Here is a 21,621-nt window from a genome sequence, read left to right as displayed (position 1 = left end):
TTACTATCAGAGATTAGTAATAAATGAAATCTCATTTTCAAATTTTATTTTGAACAACTTGGCCAACGCCGTGCAATGATGCTTTATTTGACAGTACTTGGACGCCCCGGTCTCATTCTTCTGGTCTCGCCTCACGTCTTACAACTTGGCTGGTACCTGTGCAACACAATCCGATGACGTTACACATTTCCCTAAATAAACTACACGACATCGCAATCAACGACAATTTCAAACGCGCTAAAAAATTGCCTGTGCAGATACACGTTTGTTCCAAGTATACAATTTGATGTACTTTGTGTAGTATTTGAAGAAATTAAGTAGGACGAAGCAAGGATTCAAAAAATCAAATTATTACTAAATTCTTTAAAACTTAGCTCATTAATATTATTAAATTATTTTTCATCTTGATACTCTCAAGGGGATCACTTGCACGAGCGGATTTATTATTACAAATAATTTAAGAATGGTAGCTTCATCCCTTTTAAATGAAAAAAACTGAATTATGTTCAATTGGCCACTTATTACGTTGAAGTTTGTCCAAGGTTTTATGGTGCTTACCTTGATCGTTATGGTTTTGTCTTCCAAGTATTCGTCCAAGCCAGACTCTCCCCTGCCAGACGTAAAGATAAGTTGATGCAAAAGAATTATGAGCAAAACAGAATATAATTTGATTGCCAAATAGATTTTACACAATCGAAATAAATAAAAACTTGTCGAAGAATGTGTGCGCGCTACTTACAGTTCTCTTCCGTGACCAGACTGTTTGAAGCCACCGAACGGCGTTTGTGTTAGAACAGCGTCATAACAGTTCACCCTGGAAAACGTTCCGAGCTGGACATTTATTATTTAAAATAACACTTAAAATTGTTTTTAATTACGTTTAGCAGTGATATTAATAATAACAGATCACTTTGTACGTAATATTACAATTATGTTGAGGTATTGAAAAATATATTCGAATGATTAGAAAAGGGACACGAAAAATATAGCGCAAAATATTGATAACAAATCTCGCTAACAGATTTGGCCTCGACATCATAGTCGCTCATATTGAACTAAATCATCAGAACAGTTCTCAAATGAAACAATAAATAAAGCTCACCAGACACTGCCTGCTTGGATCCTCTTGGCGAAGTAGAGCGCTTTAGTGATGTCCTTTGTAAGGATACCGGAGGCGAGGCCGTAGCTCGTGGCGTTGGCGCGTCGGATGACGTCATCGAAGGAGGAGTACTTCAGGATAGACTGGACGGGTCCGAAGATCTGTAGGATGCGTGCATGTTAAGCACGGGATGAAGCACCAAGATACGAGTGTGGAGAATAAAAATGGCAACCTGGATCTCAAATCCTAAGTTCATTATTTATGTTAAAATAATTATAAATTCGGCGAGTTGACAGATATTTGCATACAACTCTTATCTAGGAATAATTACATAGATTTAATGAGGAAAATTGGGATTTACTCAAGAATGGTGTTAGCAACGTAAACCGACGCTAAACAAAAGTCAAATGCAAAATAATTCCTTGAGTATTCTTCAAAGCAAGTCCTGTATAGATTACTAATCAGTATTGTTCAAAATAAAGACTACTCCTATCAAGCCAATAAAAGATATGCTTTGCATTCCTATTATTTCCCGTCATACAAGCGCTTGGTTCTAGCCATCAAATTGAACAAATAAACAATTGATGCCAGTACACTTCATGAAGTTCGGATCTCTAAGCATCACTGTAATAACCCAACACACATAAGAAATGCTCATGAGGATGGCCGTACCTCTTCTTTAGCGATGGTCATGTCATCAGTGACGCCACTGAAGACGGTGGGTGAGACGAAGAAGCCCTTGTTCCCCCAGCGAGCACCTCCGAACTCCACCTTGGCGCCATCACGCACGCCCGAGTCAATGTACTTCAGGATTCGGTTCATCTGAACTTGGCTGACCTGAAATCAAGATTATTTCTCTAAAATAAAAATACCGGCATAATGAACAGAATGCGAAACAGAATACAATCACGAGGTTAGTTATTATAATATAAATAGGCAACTATCGAGTTAAGGCGATAAGATTTTTACCAGTCTTACTCTACGTGCATTGTAGTAAGACGTTAATATTAGCAGAGGAACACTATTAAATTTAAAAAATAGTCTAAAACGGGGAACGACTTAAGGTAAAACAGACAAATTGCTGCACTTGCGGTAGTAGTTGTTACTTTAATAAATTTAATTATATTAAATTAATGCAATTAATGCGGAAAAATACTGCAGACTACAACCAAATGTATTTCAGTAATATTCGCCTCACTTGCGGCCCTTGTTGCGTGTCAGCAGCGAACGGGTCTCCCAGCACGCGCTTCTTCGCGAGCTCCGTGGCCTTCTTGACGAACTCGTCGTAGATGGACTCGTGCACGAAGGTGCGGGAGCCGGCACAGCAGTTCTGCCCGTGGTTGCCGAAAATGGCGTTGTGGCTGATCTTCACTGCCTCGTCCACTGGAATGAAACTTTCGCTGGAAAATTTCTTCGAGGTGCGTGAAGTTCATTGACCATAACATTGGTATGAGCAGACTGAAATAAACCATGCTTATTAAAAGAAAAGTGGTAAGCGATCAAGATAAAATGTCCCGTATAAACTAGTCAAATGGGTTGTCAAATTGTTCAATTACAGTGACTAAATAAACCGTGTTCTTAAATAATAAAAAAAAACGTTACATAAATACAACTCCGAACGAATTCAAAGCAAAAGTGAAGCGAGATCTGAGCATATAATATATCTCACAGTCGTGGCAGTCCTCGCACACGACCAGGGGGCTCTTGCCGCCGAGCTCGAACGTGCATCGCTTGAGGTTGCTGACGGCCGCGCTTCTCATGACGTCACGACCCACAGCCGTCGAACCCGTGAACGCAACCTTAAGACGAGAATCCATATTCGTGATTATAGTCTCAATAATAACTCTCAGATATTTGAGTAAGGGTACGCACACAGTGAAAGCAGGTTTGCTCGCGCGGGCAACCTGCTCCAGCCTGCCTCAAGAATGAACATAGGATAATAATGTAAGTGTTCACAGTGAAAACCTGTACGAATAGGCTTCTGTATTCAGGCGCCAGCCTGAGCAGGTAACCAGCACGCTGGCAACCTGCTTTCACTGTGTGCGTACCCTAACTCTCAGAATTGCGTTACTGCAGACTCTCAATAATAATTGCATAAGAATATAGCAACATAAAATATGCAACATGCGAGCCATGATGACGATTGTGCCAGGCAAAACATTCTCAGGCGTCGAAAGCAATTTCATTTAAATATTATTATAGAATATAGAATAATATTAATCAAACTCAAAATGGATTATAAGTAAAAACTAACTAGTTGATATAAAATATGAATAAAAGGCATTAACAAGAAACAACAAAAAGCAAGAAATCCTGAGAGCAAAAATCGTTAAAATGAACAAAACTAGAAGGATAAAGTGTGAGAAATAATCATTAAGAAATATATGAAACGCTCTGACCAAGAAAATATTTTATAGCGATAAATCCTGAGAGCAAAAATTGCTGAAATGTTTTTAATACATTAAAAAATGTGTGGAGAAAGATAAGTTCAGTAAAATGAAGTAAAAACAATTGAAATAACAATTTAAGTATTATATAAAAGAGGGAATTTAACATTCAATTATTGGTGATGTGAATCATCATTTTGTAATTCAATTCGATTGAAGAAATGCATAGATATAATTGCTCGATCCATTGTTGTCCTGTAACACTCAACCTTGCTCTAATGGCTTCGTTTTCAACCAAACCCGAAGAAATCACCTTGTCAACATCAGGGTGGTTGGTGATGGCCGTGCCGACGCCTACGCCGTAACCGACGACGATGTTCACGACCCCTGGAGGGAAGCCCGCCTCGGCCACGAGGCTGGCGACGTACAGGGCACTCAGGGGCGTGAGCTCGCTGGGCTTGAGGACGATAGTGCAGCCAGTAGCGAGCGCAGGACCTAACTTCCAGGCGACCATCATGAGAGGATAGTTCCACGGGATGATCTGGCCCACTACACCAACAGGCTCTCGTCGGGTCATGCATACGAACTCGCCATCTGTTACAGGGTGGGTTAACTTATTACCAAACTCTTACCGGATATTGGAAACTTCTTACCACACACTAACTGAACTTTTATCGGATATTGTAAGCTTTTTACCACACAATTACCAAACGCTTACCGGATATTGTAAACTTATTACTGAACTCTTACCGGAACTGATATCCAACTTCAAAATTTATTCTGACAATGATAAGCACACGACCGCGCTTCTGATGACGTCAGTAAATGTCTGAGTAAAACACAATAACGATAAAAGGATCAAGTAACTATAAGAATGAGGTGCAAGTAACTCAATGGCTTGAAAGATTATTAATAAATCAACAACAACCGACTACAAGGGCTGGATACGACTTATAGCGTTCCTACACCAACTGACCACAAGGCACGGTGGTGCCATGGATCTTGTCACACCAGCCCGCGTAGTAGCGCAGGCAGTCTACGGAGTATCCCATCTCATCGTAGGCGTTGCTGAAGGCCTTGCCGCTGTCGATCGTTTCCAGACTGGCCAGGTAGGTTCGGTCGCGCTCGATCAGGTCACACAGCTGTTAGCAGAAAACTTGTACGCTACTTCTCAAAGTATACCACAAATTTGTGGTATATCATACATAATTCCTAACAACAACAGCATGTGGCACCATAATTAAAAAATTTCGCTCTTAATTTTTGCATAATGTGCGTAAATAAGTGATACCTGCCTTGGCGTTAGACATCGTCTTCGAGCATTTTGACATGAAGATAGAACTTACTGAAGCTAAACCAATACTATGATGCAAGTTGACCGACAAATAGTTGATCCCTACCTATTACCTGCATAAATACGAACGATTATTTTAAAACTTTTCAAAAGTGGATTCAATAGGAGATTTTATAAGAGACATTTTAGGCAGAATTTGGGAAATTTTGCCTCCCATTCAAAAAATTATTTGGGATTGTATCAAATTTTACGTAAGAAAAAGAAAAAAACGTACCTTCTCCATGAGCCTGCCTCGCTGCGATGCGTCCATGAGTCGCCAAGGAGCGTCAGGCTGGAACGCCCGACGAGCGGCAGCAACCGCAGCGTTCACGTCAGACTGAAACAAAATCATTAAATTAAAATCTTAACCAAATCATAAATCTTCAACTACAGGTGGAATAAACGCTCAATCTAACCCAGTTTAGTGGCAACTTTATTAAAAATCAATGAGACTGCATTAAAGCAAATGACAGGTAAAAATATTGGCATGTTCGAACATCACTCTAGTTACTAGACACGTTTCATCTGATTCGTTTTCTCACCTCGTTTCCAATCTGCACTTTGCAAATCAGCTCTTCTGTGGCCGGGTTAATGACGTCGCAGGTAGCGCCATCCGAGCTGTTCTGCCACTTGTTTTCGATGAACAACTGCGAATGGCAATATATATAAATTAGTTACTATTTAAAAAAAATCGATTTAATTTTCTCAATTTCAATAATATTTTAATTGCAACCGCAACATTCAGAATTAACAATTATTGGAACACTCCAATTAGTTAAATGGCACATTTGAAATATAGGTACCGTACGTCACAGCTGGATACGCTATACATTACAAGTGAAGCAAAGAAAATCAGAGCCATACGTTACTGACAGGAAATGCAATTTCTGAATACGTGACGTGCAATTGTTCTCCATATGCGACGCCAAACGTCTTGTATTGACACGATAGCTAGAGCGGTCAGTTGAACGAGACCAGTGACACCGACAATTCTATCTATCCCGGTACAAGAATTATTCCCGAAAACACTCAGTCGTGTAATAAACGGTTGTTCGAGCTGTCGTCTGGGAGTTGACTCGACGGCATGAACAGAGTCCTTTGTTCGTAGTTATACATTTGCAGTAGGGTTATAAACCTGCGCCCACTCGTGTCAATCAGTGTCAAACTGAGTAAATCCACGTTAACCGGCTCCCTGAAATCTGATTAAATCTAAAAAAACTGGATTTTCCAAGTTTCCCTTTGCCCATATTAATGAGTTTGCACAATAGTCAACGCAAGTACTGAACGATCGCCTCGGATGATGCAGCAGCTACCAGTCCCGACGAAGTTAGTTATTGCCCAGGCACATCAGGTTAGTGATATCCAAGACACAACAAGGTGGTTCGTATGGGCTATAAATACCAGAACTTTAGCAGGAATACTTTGTGAAAAGACCGAGACGCTACGTACGATCCCTGATGAAAATAAGTACCGGTCAATAATTGAAATAAAATACAAGAAAGAAACTTCTACTTTTTTTACCCATTTTATCAAATTTTTACTCAACTCTCTACCGCCTGACATGAGAAACCGGGGCAATATTGTAACAAGCCTACTTCTTAAAAGGATACGTTCTAGTGAGCGCAAAATGACTTGCACTGATGGTTACCGCCACGTACGACAACTTTAAATTGTTCTGTTTCGTACAAACGTCCCCAGGTTGCTACACTAAATAGCTTACGTATAATTTAAGTTGCAAGCTATGTTTCCGGAGAGTGACATACGGCTGTAGAGGGTTAAATCCGAAATCACTTCTTCATAGCGTCAAGCCGTCAACTTTATTTCGCAAGGTCATCCGACAGACGACAGTTAACATCACAAGCACACAGGAACTTCGAGAGCATACAGTATCGGTTCACAATTAGAGATTTAAGTTCATATTCACCCAAATTTTCAGCCGTAGAACTAGCTATTCTTAGATGAAAAACGTGCGTATGCAAATTTTTTCATACAAATTTCCTAAGTGAGGTTAAAGCAGAGTACTATTTTACATTGACCGTCGTAGAAAACAATTTTGATGTGTGCTTAGTTAGGAAATACTTCAGTCTTAAGGCCCGTTTACACTAGTGGCAACAACATGCGCTTTAAGTCGTTTGCTGCAGTGCCTCACCGCGCACAACCGTTTACACTACTTTTGTACTCGGTTGTTTGAGACCGCGCGCTTTGAACACTAGTTGCCACCTAGACGTCAATGAGGATGGGTGTCACCGAATTTGAGCTGTGGGCCATTGTTCTCGGATGTGTTGCGGTCCGTCATTCTGCGCACTATGCCATTTGTAAACGAGAACTCAGCATAGGCATCATAATTAGAGAAGTAGCACATTCAAAAACATATCGCTTGTGTTGCATGAGGCATGGCCCCTGTCAATCGCTAGCTCGTCAATCGGTCAAGAAGCGCATGCAGAGGCTGCAAAGCGCCTCTGCATGCGCTTTGAGGCACTTGACTCTCGTGTGTTGCCCCTAGTGTAAACGGGCCTTAACGAAATTTGCAATTGCCAGACTCGTGTATATCCTCACTTGGGTTTCATCGAATTTACTTGGGTATCATTCCTCACCTGTGTGAATTTTATTGCAGGATTACGTATGGGCTCGATCTTCGACATGGTGAGAATTCCAATTGGCAGTAGAAAACTCAAAATCTAACCTGAATGAGAAAAACTGAATTAGTTTGTTTGAATTTTGAACCCTATCCACACAATGGGCGAAATATTAACGCTAGTAAGACAAATTCGTGATAAGAACATAAAAAGCAATAGAAAGTGTAGATGGAGCTATAATGACGATTCTAATTCCATGTCTTCTATTTAATCAATACTTTTCAGGCTTAAAATAGGGAGTCTTAATCGGTTATCAGATACTACAGTGTAGATTCCCTAATCGAATCGACTAAATATATAGAGACTCGGTACAATATACCGTGAATATAGTAACAAAAAGGTAATTTCCGATTGCAGGACTTGAGAGGCGACAAATTTCAAAGACCATTTGTGATTATGAAAAAAGAATTTACTGCTCCAATACTCAAAATTGCGTCACAATTCCAATGCCTCAAAAGTCACCCAAATTGAAGGCAAAAGTCGAAAAGCTACAGAATGTGTGTTTTCTAAAAGCTTTCACTTAAAAAAATATTAAAGAAAGATTAATTCAAGTTGAATTTATGCTGCTTGCCGCATCAGGCTAAGTTTATTGATGAAATGTAACTTGTCGCCACTTCCCGAAATTAGCTCCACACGCTACTACCAGCGGCCCAGCCCAGCTGAAGTAGTGACTACAGCTTCAAGGTCTCTTATCGTCTCAAGCCTCAACAACGCGTATGTACTCTAACGCTTCTACTAACTACCGTAATTGGCGCATTAGCTTCTACCGTAGACGTAGTAACCGTATTATATACTTGAAGCACCGCATTTCAATGAAAATGTTATATATTGTAAAATAAAATATACCAGAACTTTTTAGAACGATTGCAAAAGTTCGTACATTTTTTATACTATACGGAACGATAATATTATTTCGAACCAATATAGTATAGTCTAGTCACTCTAGTGGGAATTGATAGGGAACCAACCATGTTCGTTTGCGACATACGTGTTGCCGACAGTAGTAGCAAGTCACTAGCAAGTAGCAACTAACTGATTGCAACAACTTAAGAATACATCCAAATGTATTCTTGTACAACCAAACTATACGAGGGGATAACGTATGCATCTCGCAAAGAAAAAGAAACGTACAACGCAGCTTAGATAGCAATGCACAGCCCGACACGGAGAAAAGTCCAACTTACCGTGTTTGAGAAGAGTTAACAGGAGCTGCGAACCGCACGATACGCTGCCAGTACGCAACTGATAGTCTTCAACCGTTCAACGTGCCAGCTCAACTGTGAACTGACTATCGGCTCCACTCGCCACTCAGAGCTCTCGGTTGGCAGCAATGAACAGTTCAGCTGCGATACCCCAGCAACTCTATCTTGTTGACCTTGAACGCTAGTTGCGCAGAAAATCACATCGTGCACTACAGGAAACTTTTGGTGAATTGAATAATTTCGAAAATACAGCTCAATCAAATAGTAGAATCCGAAAACGTGATAATCAACGACCTGACGACTGAACTGCGATATGGATTAGTTGCCGAAAAATTAGTATTTTGGCAAAGAATTCATAAATTTTAGAGAAATTAGTTTTTTGGTATACCACTATCGTAGGGTACAGAAAAATGAGAAAAATTTGCTTCATTAAGTCATACACACGAACTTGAAATCAGCCGCTTTGCTCGGTCAGCCCACTCAAGATAAGGAAGAATCATGGTTTCAACCATGAGGAAGAATGGCCCTTTAGCAGTGCTCTACTGACGACTTCCCGCAAAGAAGTTGTTTGCTTGAAGTGCCCCGCCATTGCAGTGGAAGATAACATTCGAGATACGGGTCATAATCAGATGAAGCATCGGACTAAACCTCACGTTTCGAGTATGTCGAAAAATGCGCACTAAGTCGTTCTGTTTTATTAGTGGCCACAAAATCAATGCAAACGCATCGAATAAATTTTATGACAAGAAATATTAAGATGTTCCACAGCCTACAAGTTATATGATGCCACATAAATCGCCACTCAGCAGATACAGCACTTACATCGCAACTCGTCAATAAAAACCGTAAAATACTGGTCATAACTACGATTTGTAGGGTTCGATACTCACATGATGACTGCCAAACTGTTTTGATTGCGCTAGAAAGATGTGGTTCAAATTTGTTCAAAGAATATATCGGTTCCAATGAAGGCCGGCAACTTTAGTGTGGCTGCTTCTAGCTTATGAACACTTTATTTATTTTATAATGAGAGTGTTTTTTGGTATACTCTTGCTGACAACTGAAATTCGAAGTTATAGAAGTTAATTTTAGCGTAGATCGGGAGTGACTGGCTCAGGGCAAACGAGGGTTCAGCTTACCTTACACAGCGTTTGGCCACGAAATCCATTGCTGTGCCCTTGCGTTGCGATGTTAGCTTCGAGTATGAGTGAGATACAGCAAGCACGGTAAATACCTCTCGCAGTAACGGCGCTCGGTTAGCTCGTACCACCCCTGAGATGCAAGATTAAAATTTGAATCTTGCTTACAATAGTTACAGAATATTTTCTCACAAAAATTGGAAAACGGCTAAGAATATTCATTTAAAAAATCCTTAATGTATGGTGGGCGTTGCAGGGCTGGATTTGCAATGACAAATCACATTTTTACGTCAGTAAAGAGGAACTCGAGGATTACATTACTCTTGATAACTCATCGCACAGACATCAATAAACGTCGTGGGACTAGAATCTAGATAATTTCCAGGTGAAACAGTGCAATTGGCGTTATTTTCCTCAAAGTAGCATTCCATCTCTCCGGGATATAACTTTACCTTATGTAAATTTGAAACCAAAGAAGAAATACTCGAAGAAAAAATATAATTTCTTTATTGTTAAAAAAACCGTTACAAATGAATTAATAGTAACAAATAAGTAACCGAACTTCTGGGTTGCGGATCGATACCGAAACAGGACGTAATTGCACGAAATAAATAAAAATGAGAATGCCAGTAGCAGTCTAACTTTCAACATAATATCGAGATAAATAAAGACTTCACCCAATACGAAAAAATTTGTCACCTTGTAAAAATGTGTTTTCAGCATTTCCGAACTTGATTTTTCACATTACATCTTGGACTAGCTTGACACTTCTATAATACGGGTACTGTAAAAATAGACTAGAATAGTTATGCTCCCTAACCACATTTACATATTTCCCACGATAATTATGAAATAAGTAACATTATAAAATTGAAAGTACTATCACAAAATATATATTTATATATTCGTTAACAATTTCCTAGACGTGGAATGGGCTTATGTTTCTGTTAGTCCGAGGATAGCGAAAAGCATAACAAGCTGGTCCATACAAAAACAAGCTGTTAAAGCATAACAAGCTGTTCTGGCAGCACTTGCTTAGGGAAGCTTCTAAAACATCGCACTTAAAACAGACATTTAACCTCTGAATCAAGTTAAATATTCATGAAAAACTCTTTCCAGGATCGTTCTATTGTAATATGCTCCAGGACACGGGTTGCCATCTAACTTTGTGACACGTTCTATTGTCAAACTCTGGGACACGACACGTTCTATTGTAAAACTCTGTGACACGTTCTATCATCAAACTCAGTGACACGTTCTATTGTCAAACTCTGTGACACGTTCTATTGTCAAACTCTCTGACACGTTCTATTGTCAAACTCTGTGACACGTTCTATTGTCAAACTCCGTGACACGTTCTATTGTCAAACTCTGTGATACGTTCTATTGTCAAGGTCAGTGACACGTTCTATTGTCAAACTCTGTGACACGCTCTATTGTCGAACCCTGTGACACGTTCTATTGTCAAACTCAGCAACACGTTCTATTGTCAAACACTGCAACATGTTCTATTGTCAAACTCTGCAACACGTTCTATTGTCAAACTCTGTGACACATTCTATTGTCAATTTTTGACGCATTATACTGTAACTTTATACTATAACTTTGAGGCATTCTATAGTCAAACTTTGACGCATTCTATAGTCAAACTTCGAGGCATTCTACTCTCAAACTTTGACGCATTCTATTCTCAAACTTTGACGTATTCTATTGTCAAACTTTGACACATTCTATTGTCAAACTACGACACGGTTTATTGTCAAACTCAGCGATACTAATAAGCTAACAACCAAAGTTACCACATCCTTGCCTAATGCCAATTTTCGCATAGCAACTTCTTGCCAATCAGCAACGCATATATAGAGTAACTGTGATATTGAAGCTGCCTCACACCAATGTCTTCTTTATGAACCTCGGCGACACAGCGAGGCAGGAAGGCACGGCTAGGGCGTGCCCTGATCTGCCCCAAGGCATCGGCGAACTTGCGGACCATTTATCTTCCAGGACGTCGTACACCTCAGTTGACGACAGAACTTGACTACCGTCAAACCCACCTTAGAAAAAAATGCCTAGTGATGAGGTCAGAGCTTTCGTGTACTTTTTCTATGATGTTTAATCTGGTTACAGTTTAGCTAATCTGATCGCTAAGAGCCTAACTATAGAAGTCATTTGTATTTATTGCAATCAGTCTCATAATTAGAAGTATTAGAACCTACACCAACAAGTGTTGAAGTAGCAGAACATAAGTAAGGCGCAAATTAAAACGTAGTAAATTGAACAAGAACTTAAAAAATATATATTCAACAGAAATCTTCAAATGTTAGAAAATTTAGTCAAAACTGCCTTAAAACGGACTCGGACTCGGGCCAAATAATAAACTAATATAAAAAGAATGTGACTCCTTGATATGACATTAACCCGCCTCAAACAGAACGAAGCTGCGAGTCTTGTCAAACGTATCCTTTTTCATCAAATAATAATAAATAATATATTTATTCTTATTTAATAAATAATTTAATTATTTAACACTGTCATATTGTCACTTTTAAATTAAAAAAGTAAAGCAACGCTATGTCAATGGAAACGAAATGAAAATGTCAGGAAGTGTATATGAAGAGCCATGAGCGACGCACCCATTGCATAGATGGTGGTGAGGGACGCGGCGACGGCGAGCGCTGAGCGGCACTCGAGCATGGAGGCGAGGGAGGTCCATGAGTCGGTCTCTGGGTCGTAGCTGATCTCGGGGATACAAGACATGCGTCAGGAACTAGGCGAACTTATTGTGGTTAGTACAATACTTGTGGATACAAGCATCCAAGTAGCATTCAAACTTTCGTTTATTTAGATTTATTTTTCATTATCAATAAGAATAAACTCTCCAGAAGATTCTCGTTATTTAATTTCTGTTGGCGCGCTTATTTTCCTTTGATTCTATTATTATTTAACATTTATTCACTAATGAATTTCAATCCAATCTCAAATAATGCTAAAAGAAGTGACAATGCAGGCAATTATAAGAATATCCTCAATGAATTGGAATTCAGAATAACATGGTGAGAGGTTATTGAGCATCATTTTCCATCTACAAAATAAATTAAAATCGAATTTGATTTTAATTTTGTGGCTCAAAACAATATACATGCAGCAAATTTGAAATAATAAATAGTGGAATATGCAAATGAAAAAAGTAACTCGTCCTGCAACTCAGCACGCTGTTTAAAAAAAATTATTAATTAATTCATATCATTAACATTTTCAATTTGAAACATAATTTGCAAAGCATTCAAAGGATTAGGTATAAATTTCTCAGATATAAATATATATAGTTATAATACCTATATCAGTAAATGCATAACTATTGGTAGACTGACCACTCGACTGAGCTTATTTGGCGAGAACCATCGTAGCCACCCACGACGTAAATCTTGTTGCTGACCACCACTGCACCAGCGCCGCTACGAGCCTGCAACAAGTGAATGGTTCACAACCCCCTACAGGAGATAACAACCACTGCACCAGCAAAACTAGAGCCTGCAACAAGTGAATTAAAAAAGGAAGTTAGTTGGTGCTAAAGTGAGATTAAAAGCTAGAAAAGTAACTATCAATTGCTAGCCCAGTACTCGGAATCCGTATCACTGTTTATCTTGCTTTTTACAGTGCTATTCTGTTTCTGTGTGAGCTTAGGCAACTTTCGAATGACTAATACTCGATTTTCTACTGCTGTAATCCATACCAATACCGAAAAAATGATTTTCAACATATTGGAACAAGATAACCCCCTTTATTTAATACTTTTTCTTTTTCATATCCACTCATTATTTCAGGCTACATTTCAACTACTAAAATTCTTATGATTCGATTGCATGACGTTCATATAGGTTTTTGAAAACATTATTGTCAATTATCCATCATATTTTTCACAAGTTTATGATCTGGCTGATATTTTAAAGAGCTTTTTCTAAAAAATTAAATTTTTCAAGCGTGCGCCATATATGGCGCACATCGCAGTTTGGGACAAGCATGCGTGTACCATATATGGCGCACGTCGCAGTCAAAGTGCTAGAGCCTCCAACAAGTAAATGGTTCACAACCACCTACAGGAGATAACAACCACTGCACCAGCAAAACTACAGAGCCTGCAACAAGTGATTGGTAAATAACCTATAGAACAACCGATGAGGAATTTAGCTTCCTTCAATAATAGTGAACTTATATCGAAGCCTTACCGCTGGTAATGGGTGCGTCCTAATTAATTTTGAACGTGTTCCTAAGAGATATCTCAAGCATATACAGTAGCCGAATTAGTCAAGAACGTATTCAGATGATTCAAATGGCAGAAATTCTATGAACTGTAACATACAATTATTCTTCAAGCCAATGAGGTTCGCCGAAAAAATCTGTTCATAGTTTACCGGCAGCCATCAGCGTTTCTTCGGTGCAATTTCAACAGGCAAAAAAATATCATGATTTCAATGTCAAAAAAATGAGCGGTTGAGGGACTTCTGGCGCCTAAAAGTTATGGTACAATGCGCACTGAGGGCGATCGGTAAGTATTATCTAGGCGATCGTAAAGAAAATTGATAAAGAACTGAAGAAAAACTCAAGACTAATACAAATACCACCTGCAAGAGAGATGCTACAGAAGTCCAGGTGTTGGTGTCGGGGTCATAACGTTCGACAGACGCCAGCCTAGAGGTGCCGTCACAGCCGCCTATGGCGTACATATGTCGGTTGAGCGACACGCAGCACAGCGCTCCTCGCGCCTCCTTCATCGATGATACGCTGTGCCAGCTGCACATTATGTATTCATATTCAATGGCTCAATATTCATTCATATCTCACTCATCTTACAAAGTTTTAACACTAAGTAATTGCATTATAGTTTTTAATTGATCAGACAAGAATTGCATCGTTTGTACAACTTTCAGTATAAGAATGTTGTAGACAATACAGAAAAAGTATAATTCACCACAAAACCTATTTGCAAACTTAAATTTCTATATCTTACTAACCTAAAATTGAAAACAATAAATTATCGAATTTAGGATCAAGAATTGCAAGTGAATCTCACGTGTCATCCTCAGGCTGATATCGCTCAACAGAGTCTAGCATGCCGGTGTCGTCCACCCCGCCGACGGCGTACAAGAAAGTGTCCAGCACACACACGCCCATTCGGTTGCGTTTTTGCTGTAAGCTCTTACACTCGCGCCACGATCTGTGCATAATTTTGTACGAAACTAAAGAAAATTATTTTAGTCATGTGATGATTCATCTGAGAGTATGTATACATGCAGCGTACCTGTCAGCATAATTGTACAGGGACAGGGAACACAGGTCACGCACACTACCTATACACGCAGCATACCTGTCAGCATAATTGTACAGGGACAGGGAGCTCAAGTCACGCACAGGATGCATGGGGTGGATAGTTCTGCCACCCACAACGTACAATGAACCTCTGAGGAACACGGCACCCAGACCAGACCGCGCTACCTGGCAACAATATCAAGCTCTCAGCCATGTTGATAAACTGAAGCAAGAATTAACGTAACATTCAAAACTCATTAACTCCAAGTAGTAGAGCTTACCCAAAACGTCAACAACAATAAAGAAGAGATTGAATATTCTTAAATCAAGTCCAACAGAGTTTAACAAATTAGGGCAACCTCACAGGCATAGGCCCCAATTCCGTCCACGTGTTCTTCTGGACATGGTAGCAGTGCAGGGAAGCTTGGCTGCGCCGGTCGTCGTATCCCCCCACAAGATGGACCAGACAGGCTGTGCTGGGTGCACGCCGAGCCTCTTCTGACGGTGGCTTATGCATGCTTAATTCCTGTGGCGAGTTCAAATAAATGACTCCTTGCGGTGAAAATTTTTAGTTCAAAAATAGGTGAAGAAGAAAAATAAATAAATTAAAAAAAAAACAAGAAGAAAAAAAATAATTTTGAAATGTCAGTCAAGGAAAGAGCTGAGAGTTACTCAATAAACAATTACTATAACTTTATAAATAGTAGGAGTTATCTTGTAAACACACAAGAAACCTTGCGCTGCTAAATAGCTGTTTAGCTATAATGCTATTTAACGAGCGCAGACACCGTTGAAAGATCCTACTGTGGGGTGACTAGTAATCATATCAGATGAAATACGGCTCAATTAAATAATTTTAGGAGTCACGCTATCATTGAGATGACATGATCTTTATTGCAAAGTTTTAATATTAATTCAAGCAAATATTAATAAGGGAAAAAGAAGAAAAAGACCTAATAACTCGTCCAAAAAACTTCATAAAGTATGAAAATTTCAATAGCTTCCTGGACAGTCATATTTATGCATTTGCCCATCATTAAGCATGGCCTGCATTGAACATTTGCAATGATCGGAATAGTTATTGTTTTATTCACCTCGACCTCAAAATATTGTAGATTGTTTACGAATGTACACCATAACTAGATATTGTGGTGCATGGGTGGTCTACACTTGTGCAGAGAGCAGCAAGCGCCAACACAATTCAAGACCTGTGTCTTTTATTGTTTGGCTAGTATTCTCCAATTTTATATCCTTCTAGTCAGTTTCAAATCCTGCAAGCTGGTAGCCTAGTCGTCCTTTGCTCTCACACAAAGCAAAGTAGTAAGTGCTTCTTTGAGTGAATGTTTGACTTACCGTCAACCGGGGTAATTCGGGACGATTTTGAGCGTTTTTTGTTAATAACTTCTTACGATGAAACATTTCATAAACAAGTTTAAACTCATTTTATAGCTCTTTGCGAGGGCTATCGAATGGCATTGTCAAAAAAATTCCATATGCTATTCCTAAGGTGCCAGAAGCAAAAAAAGATTGTCCCGAATTGCCCCGTCGAATGGGGCAATTCGGGACACTGGGAATAAAACTTCATTTAAAAATATTTGAAGCATGCAGAGCGTACTCATCCATTACTAACAGTACTCTGAAGTCCTCCTCTTTCATTGTAGATGATGTAGAGGTAGAATAAATGACATTTTCTGTGATTTTTACTTGTTTTTCCCTTATTGATATGAATGAGATAGGCAAAATCTGTCAATTACGTTTTCAAGCCGACACCTGGGTGCAACTTTTATGCAAGTAAAATTTTTTAATACAGCGAATATTTTTTTTGCTCCAGACCTTAGCAGAAGTAACTTTTCAAAATAGTGCTTTTCACCATTTTTTTCTGGAATTTTTCAAAGCTACTAAATGTCGTATTTTTCGACTCTTTTTATACTACATAGATAGGAAAAATGTTGACGTTTACGCCACTATTTTTAGTTTTGCAATATTCCAATTAGTTTTGCTACTATAACAGTTTTACGCCGTGTCGGAGGACTGTCCCGAATTACCCCGCCAGTCCCGAGTTACCCCGGTTGACGGTATGCAAGTTTTGAGATGGGTAAATTTCCGTCATTCTCTCCTTTTTTTCGTTCTTATCACTGATTATAAAAAAAACTTCCACAAATATTTAGGTATGTATCGAGAATTCAAAGCTGGCAGTACTTTCCAATTTTCACTAATCACGATGAGTTCTGGTCCATATTAAATGCAAGATCTTAGAGCATTGACTAGAGCCGTGGTTCCCAAAGTGGACAGTACCACCCCCCAGGGGTGGTGGAAAAATCTGGTGAGACAGTGAGGAAGTAGGAAATACTATATAACTTTCTGGAAATATTTAAAATCTGGGGGGATGCTATTAATTCTTATGTCTTTGGAGGGGCGCTAGGAATTCCCTGGGGAGCCAAGCTGGTGCCAGCCTGAAAAAGTTTGGGAACCACCGGACTAGAGTCTTACAATTCTGATATAGGTACTTTTACTTCAAGTTTCACAGAGGTTTCAATGGAAATGCAATGCAAGCTGTGGGTAATATTATGTATTATATGTACAATATTATGTATTATAGCTAGAGATTAACTTTCAGAGTTAAATTTAATGATCATTACACACCTTGAATACATTCTCGAGATATTCACGGCAAGCTGGTACACTCTTCACAATAGTGCACTGACTCATCTGCTCTGATATGAAGTGGGGAGGCAGGTAGTGGCACCTAATGAACTGAAAAACTTGTTTTGTAAAAAGCATATTTAATTGATACACAAATAGGAGCCTTGGATCAAGAATTGCAGCTCAAGTTAGAATTATTAGGTTAAAATTTTTCATATGGCAGAGTATGAACAATTACTTAAAAACATTTAAAAATTAAATTTGATATTTTTTTAAAGTACAGTACTCATAGAAAATTTGGTTTTTAAATCTCCTAAAATGCAGGTTCAGATTTCCTACAATACCAGTTTAGTATTTTATATGTTTAGGATGCTTTACACAAAGATTTGATACACAAACACACCTTGAGAACATACTGCATCTTCTCAGCTCGAACCTTTGGGGAATGTTCCACCCAGCGTACCACAGCACTGTACACTGCTTGCTCATCAGGCACATTCAGAGTGTCTTTTTTGATGAGACCAATCAGCTGACTAGATGACAACTCAAGAAATTCTTCACATTGTGACACCTGATTTGCAAGATTCATCATAATTAAACCAAAAGGAGATAAAGTAACAACATGGTGAGCCATCTGCAGAATACAAGCCAATTTCTTATCTTGGTAGGTCTAAAGTTACATTCTTAATAGGAATATAAACTTTTTTCAATTATATCATTGACTTGAAAGGATCAGGAGCATTTAAAGTAGAATTCAAGGTGGGTAATTCTCATTATAAAGTAGTAGTAGAGATGGGATACACCAGATGAACAGAATTACCTCACTGAAATTTTCTTCGACGAAGGCTATGGTTTTGTCGTAGAGTTCAGAACAGCCATTACGCTCAGCAAAATTTGAAATGCCAATGACATTGTTGGCTTCCATTTGCTCTTCCAAAAACTTGCTACATGCTTGAACAACTTGACGTATCTGTATAGATGTAAACTTCCAATTAACAAAAAATAAATGATGTCAATTGCAAACCATATTTTAGCAATACCGGTAATTCTTGTAAATTTCATGACACTGTCAATTTGTGTCAGACTCAAGCTATTCAAGATTCCATGAAATCCACATGTGGATAGTTCAAATGCTATATATTTCTAATACACTATAGAATGATAGAAACTCAAGAGACAAATATATTACAAACTCGCCTGAAACATGCTAGCAGCTGGCAAAAGCTGACAAACAATTTGTTCATTGACAATAACAAGCCCACTATACATGAAGCGAACAAGGTGCGCCATTGTGTCAAAAGACACACCGTGCAGTGGCACTACACCTGTAGCACTCTCTTGCATACCACTCGTAAACATTGCCTGAGAAAAAAATAGGTATCATTGAACACATTATAAAACTCACTACCAAATTTATTTATTAATATTATATCATCAGTATTATATAACCTTGAATATCATTTAATAAATGCATAGGTATATACTAAATGACCAACAGGAACAAGAAATTACTTGATTGATAAATTGAGCATTGCAACATCATCTGCATAATATCCATGGAGAAAATTATCACTCAATCAATTTTTAGCCAATCAAATATGTTTCCAGAAATTTACTGTGTTACTAAACGTGCATTTAAAAATTAACTAAACGTGTTCCTTCAATTCTAATGCCAAATATCACTGCAAGAATGCACTGTCAACCATTTAGGAGGAATAAGATGAAAATAATTCTAATTGTCACCAAGATTGCTCAATGGTTGAAACTTTAGTTTGTTAATGAGTTCAGAACAATCATTACACAGAACAGTTCTTTGTCTGAGTTCTTGGATATTTGTCTGATAAAGCCATGGTTTAAAATATAGCTATGAGGCAGAGCTAATTGTTCCAACCTTGAAATATGGACTTGCTGCAGCGAGAACAATCTTGTGGACATGCAGTTGGTTTTGTCCTATCTCAAGAACAACATCAGTTAGATTTCTATGGTTACGCATCTGTAGCATTCCCTGTAACAAAAAGATTTACTTCAATAAATATTGGCTTGCAAGAAATAAAACTCAAATTAAATAGGCTATAAAGGTTGTAAATGCATTTAAAAACTAACAAAAATAAAAATAATGTATACACGATTAGTTAAACTCACCTTGAAAGAGTCCACTCTAAAATCTGAGAAATTGTACTCAATTTCACAATGAGGGACCTTATCATGGTGCACTTCAGTCACATTTTTGCTCCAATCACTGCTTTCAGATAGAGAATTTAACTTTGACCTGTGACTGCCAGAGTTGGGAACCAACACTGCTAATTCTTCTTCCATTGAAATAATGTCTAAGAGAAAAAATTTAGTTCAAAACCAGTTTTTAAATAATGGATACGATAACACAAATTAATGCATTTTCGGCTGTTATACTTATATATTTATTGAAAGAGATCAAATTATAAAGCTGCAATTTGCGTTTTTATTGTGAATTTGATACTAAATTCACAGTAAAGGTACTTAATCATAGAACTTATTAAAAAATAATATTTAGAGTTTTAGACTTAAAAATAATAATAAAATGATACACATGTTGCTGTGAAACAATATGACTAAGAATGTTTCTACATTTTATAACAGAAAACCCTGGTACTCAGAAAGTTTTTGCCTTGGAAAAATTGTGTTGATTTATCTTGAAGTACCACAAGATAACCTACAAATGCAATAGAGGTAGGTATACTGTCAAATGGGGCAAAAAGGGATGCTTTTTCTGGTTTTTCATTGATAACTTCATACCATGAAACATATAAATGAGTTTGGGCTCATTCTTTGCAAGGGCTATCATATGGCATCTCTAAAAAGTTCCATATGCAATTTGTAAGGTGAAAAAAGAAAAAAAAGCATCCCAAATTACCCCTGGTAACAGGATAATATGGGCCCCTCAAAATGAAACTTAAAATTTTAAAATGCTTGAAGCACACAAAGTGTAATCATCCAGCACTAACGGTGTTCAGAAGTCCTCCTCTTCATTTGTAGATGATGCACCAGGCACCTAGATGTAGAATAAATGACGTTTGCTGTAATTTGTACTAGTTATTCCTTTATTTATGATAGTACCATATTTTTTTTAATTAGCAAAAACTATTTTCTTCTATTCTATACCTAACACTAGTAAAACCCCCTCAAAAAAAAAATTTCATGCCATTGACAACAACCTTGTCCACTGAAAGCTTCATATTAGCAGCCAGGGTTGGCAATGGTTAAATCATGTGATTAAACAACTGGATTTTTTTTATAAAAATATCATGATTTTTTCTATTTTTTCTTATATATTTAATATATATTGAGTGGCAGTCTTTAATTTATTTTGAGGTGTTGTTATTCATGGTTTAGTATAAATGTACTATGAATGACAAATTGCATATAAACTTGTTGCCTTTAGTGTGTATTAGGTTCCAATAAATTGAATGTTTTTGGTACAGAGGCATCAAGTGTTGCAATACATTATATACATAGTTAGCAGCTTAGCTAATTCTTATAAGGCTATAAGTAGTCTTTAACTATTTGACTATTTGTTATATATTGATTACAATATACAATTTAAAGGTGTAAGCTAGCTTATAAAGCTAGGGTGGGACCGGGGCAGAACCGATTGAACAGTTTTGAGGCAACATAATAGAGTAATGGAGGTACATGAAGAAAGTTTATTTTCCGCAAGATTAGCATAACATACCATTTAAAATACCTATGTTCTGAAAACAATATCAGGAAGATGGTGTTTTTTAGCTGCATCACACTGTTGGAATCATTCTCGGAAGTTTCCTACAGCAGGTTCAAACATATGGCAAGGTATGCCCATAACCTCTGCTACAATAATCCGTTCCCTTGGCTGTGCTGTG

At 38.1% G+C, this 21,621-nt stretch overlaps 2 protein-coding genes across 3 annotated transcripts; both read right to left on the bottom strand.

Moving 5' to 3' along the window:
- Positions 1–29: 29 nt before the first annotated feature.
- On the bottom strand, positions 30–8,970 carry LOC108667391 (aldehyde dehydrogenase 1A1). The gene is made up of 13 exons (XM_018154410.2): positions 8,640–8,970; positions 7,414–7,502; positions 5,362–5,466; positions 5,055–5,156; positions 4,463–4,628; positions 3,800–4,080; positions 2,769–2,898; positions 2,298–2,482; positions 1,772–1,936; positions 1,103–1,260; positions 740–814; positions 559–610; positions 30–156 (listed from the first exon to the last, which is right to left on the bottom strand). The coding sequence occupies exons 2-13, from the start codon at positions 7,459–7,461 to the stop codon at positions 139–141; spliced, it is 1,485 nt and encodes a 494-aa protein (XP_018009899.1). The 5' UTR covers positions 7,462–7,502; positions 8,640–8,970; the 3' UTR covers positions 30–138.
- A 1,316-nt stretch (positions 8,971–10,286) lies between these two features.
- Positions 10,287–20,113, bottom strand: LOC108667394 (kelch-like ECH-associated protein 1). Of its 2 annotated transcripts, XM_018154412.2 has the most exons (13): positions 19,889–20,113; positions 19,638–19,751; positions 18,944–19,108; positions 18,567–18,716; positions 18,150–18,317; positions 17,747–17,857; positions 15,468–15,629; positions 15,162–15,289; positions 14,868–15,011; positions 14,419–14,587; positions 13,168–13,259; positions 12,430–12,530; positions 10,287–11,850 (listed from the first exon to the last, which is right to left on the bottom strand). In XM_018154412.2, exons 1-13 carry the CDS (start codon positions 20,060–20,062, stop codon positions 11,684–11,686), a joined length of 1,845 nt encoding a protein of 614 aa, XP_018009901.1. In that variant the 5' UTR covers positions 20,063–20,113; the 3' UTR covers positions 10,287–11,683. The 2 variants fall into 2 exon arrangements, with proteins under 2 accessions (XP_018009901.1, XP_018009902.1); XM_018154413.2 differs by lacking the exon at positions 19,638–19,751.
- Between the last annotated feature and the right edge of the window lie 1,508 nt (positions 20,114–21,621).

This window comes from Hyalella azteca, unplaced genomic scaffold, assembly GCF_000764305.2.
Source record: "Hyalella azteca isolate HAZT.00-mixed unplaced genomic scaffold, Hazt_2.0.2 contig12318, whole genome shotgun sequence".
Taxonomy (NCBI): domain Eukaryota; kingdom Metazoa; phylum Arthropoda; class Malacostraca; order Amphipoda; family Hyalellidae; genus Hyalella; species Hyalella azteca.
Note: the sequence above shows the minus strand (reverse complement) of the source record. Positions and strands in the feature narration are given on the sequence as shown.

Bases quoted from the DNA above. Each gene is read 5' to 3' on its own strand.
- LOC108667391 (XM_018154410.2), bottom strand. From the start codon at position 7,461: ATGTCGAAGATCGAGCCCATACGTAATCCTGCAATAAAATTCACACAG. The intron at 1,937-2,297 runs GTGAGGCGAATA...TCTTGATTTCAG, and splicing joins ACACGCAACAAGGGCCGCAA to GTCAGCCAAGTTCAGATGAA. The intron at 1,261-1,771 runs GTACGGCCATCC...CGCATCCTACAG, and splicing joins TGACCATCGCTAAAGAAGAG to ATCTTCGGACCCGTCCAGTC.
- LOC108667394 (XM_018154412.2), bottom strand. From the start codon at position 20,062: ATGGAAGAAGAATTAGCAGTGTTGGTTCCCAACTCTGGCAGTCACAGG. The intron at 18,717-18,943 runs GCGAGTTTGTAA...ACATCTATACAG, and splicing joins CAGCTGCTAGCATGTTTCAG to ATACGTCAAGTTGTTCAAGC. The intron at 15,290-15,467 runs GTGAGGTTGCCC...TATTGTTGCCAG, and splicing joins CGGAATTGGGGCCTATGCCT to GTAGCGCGGTCTGGTCTGGG.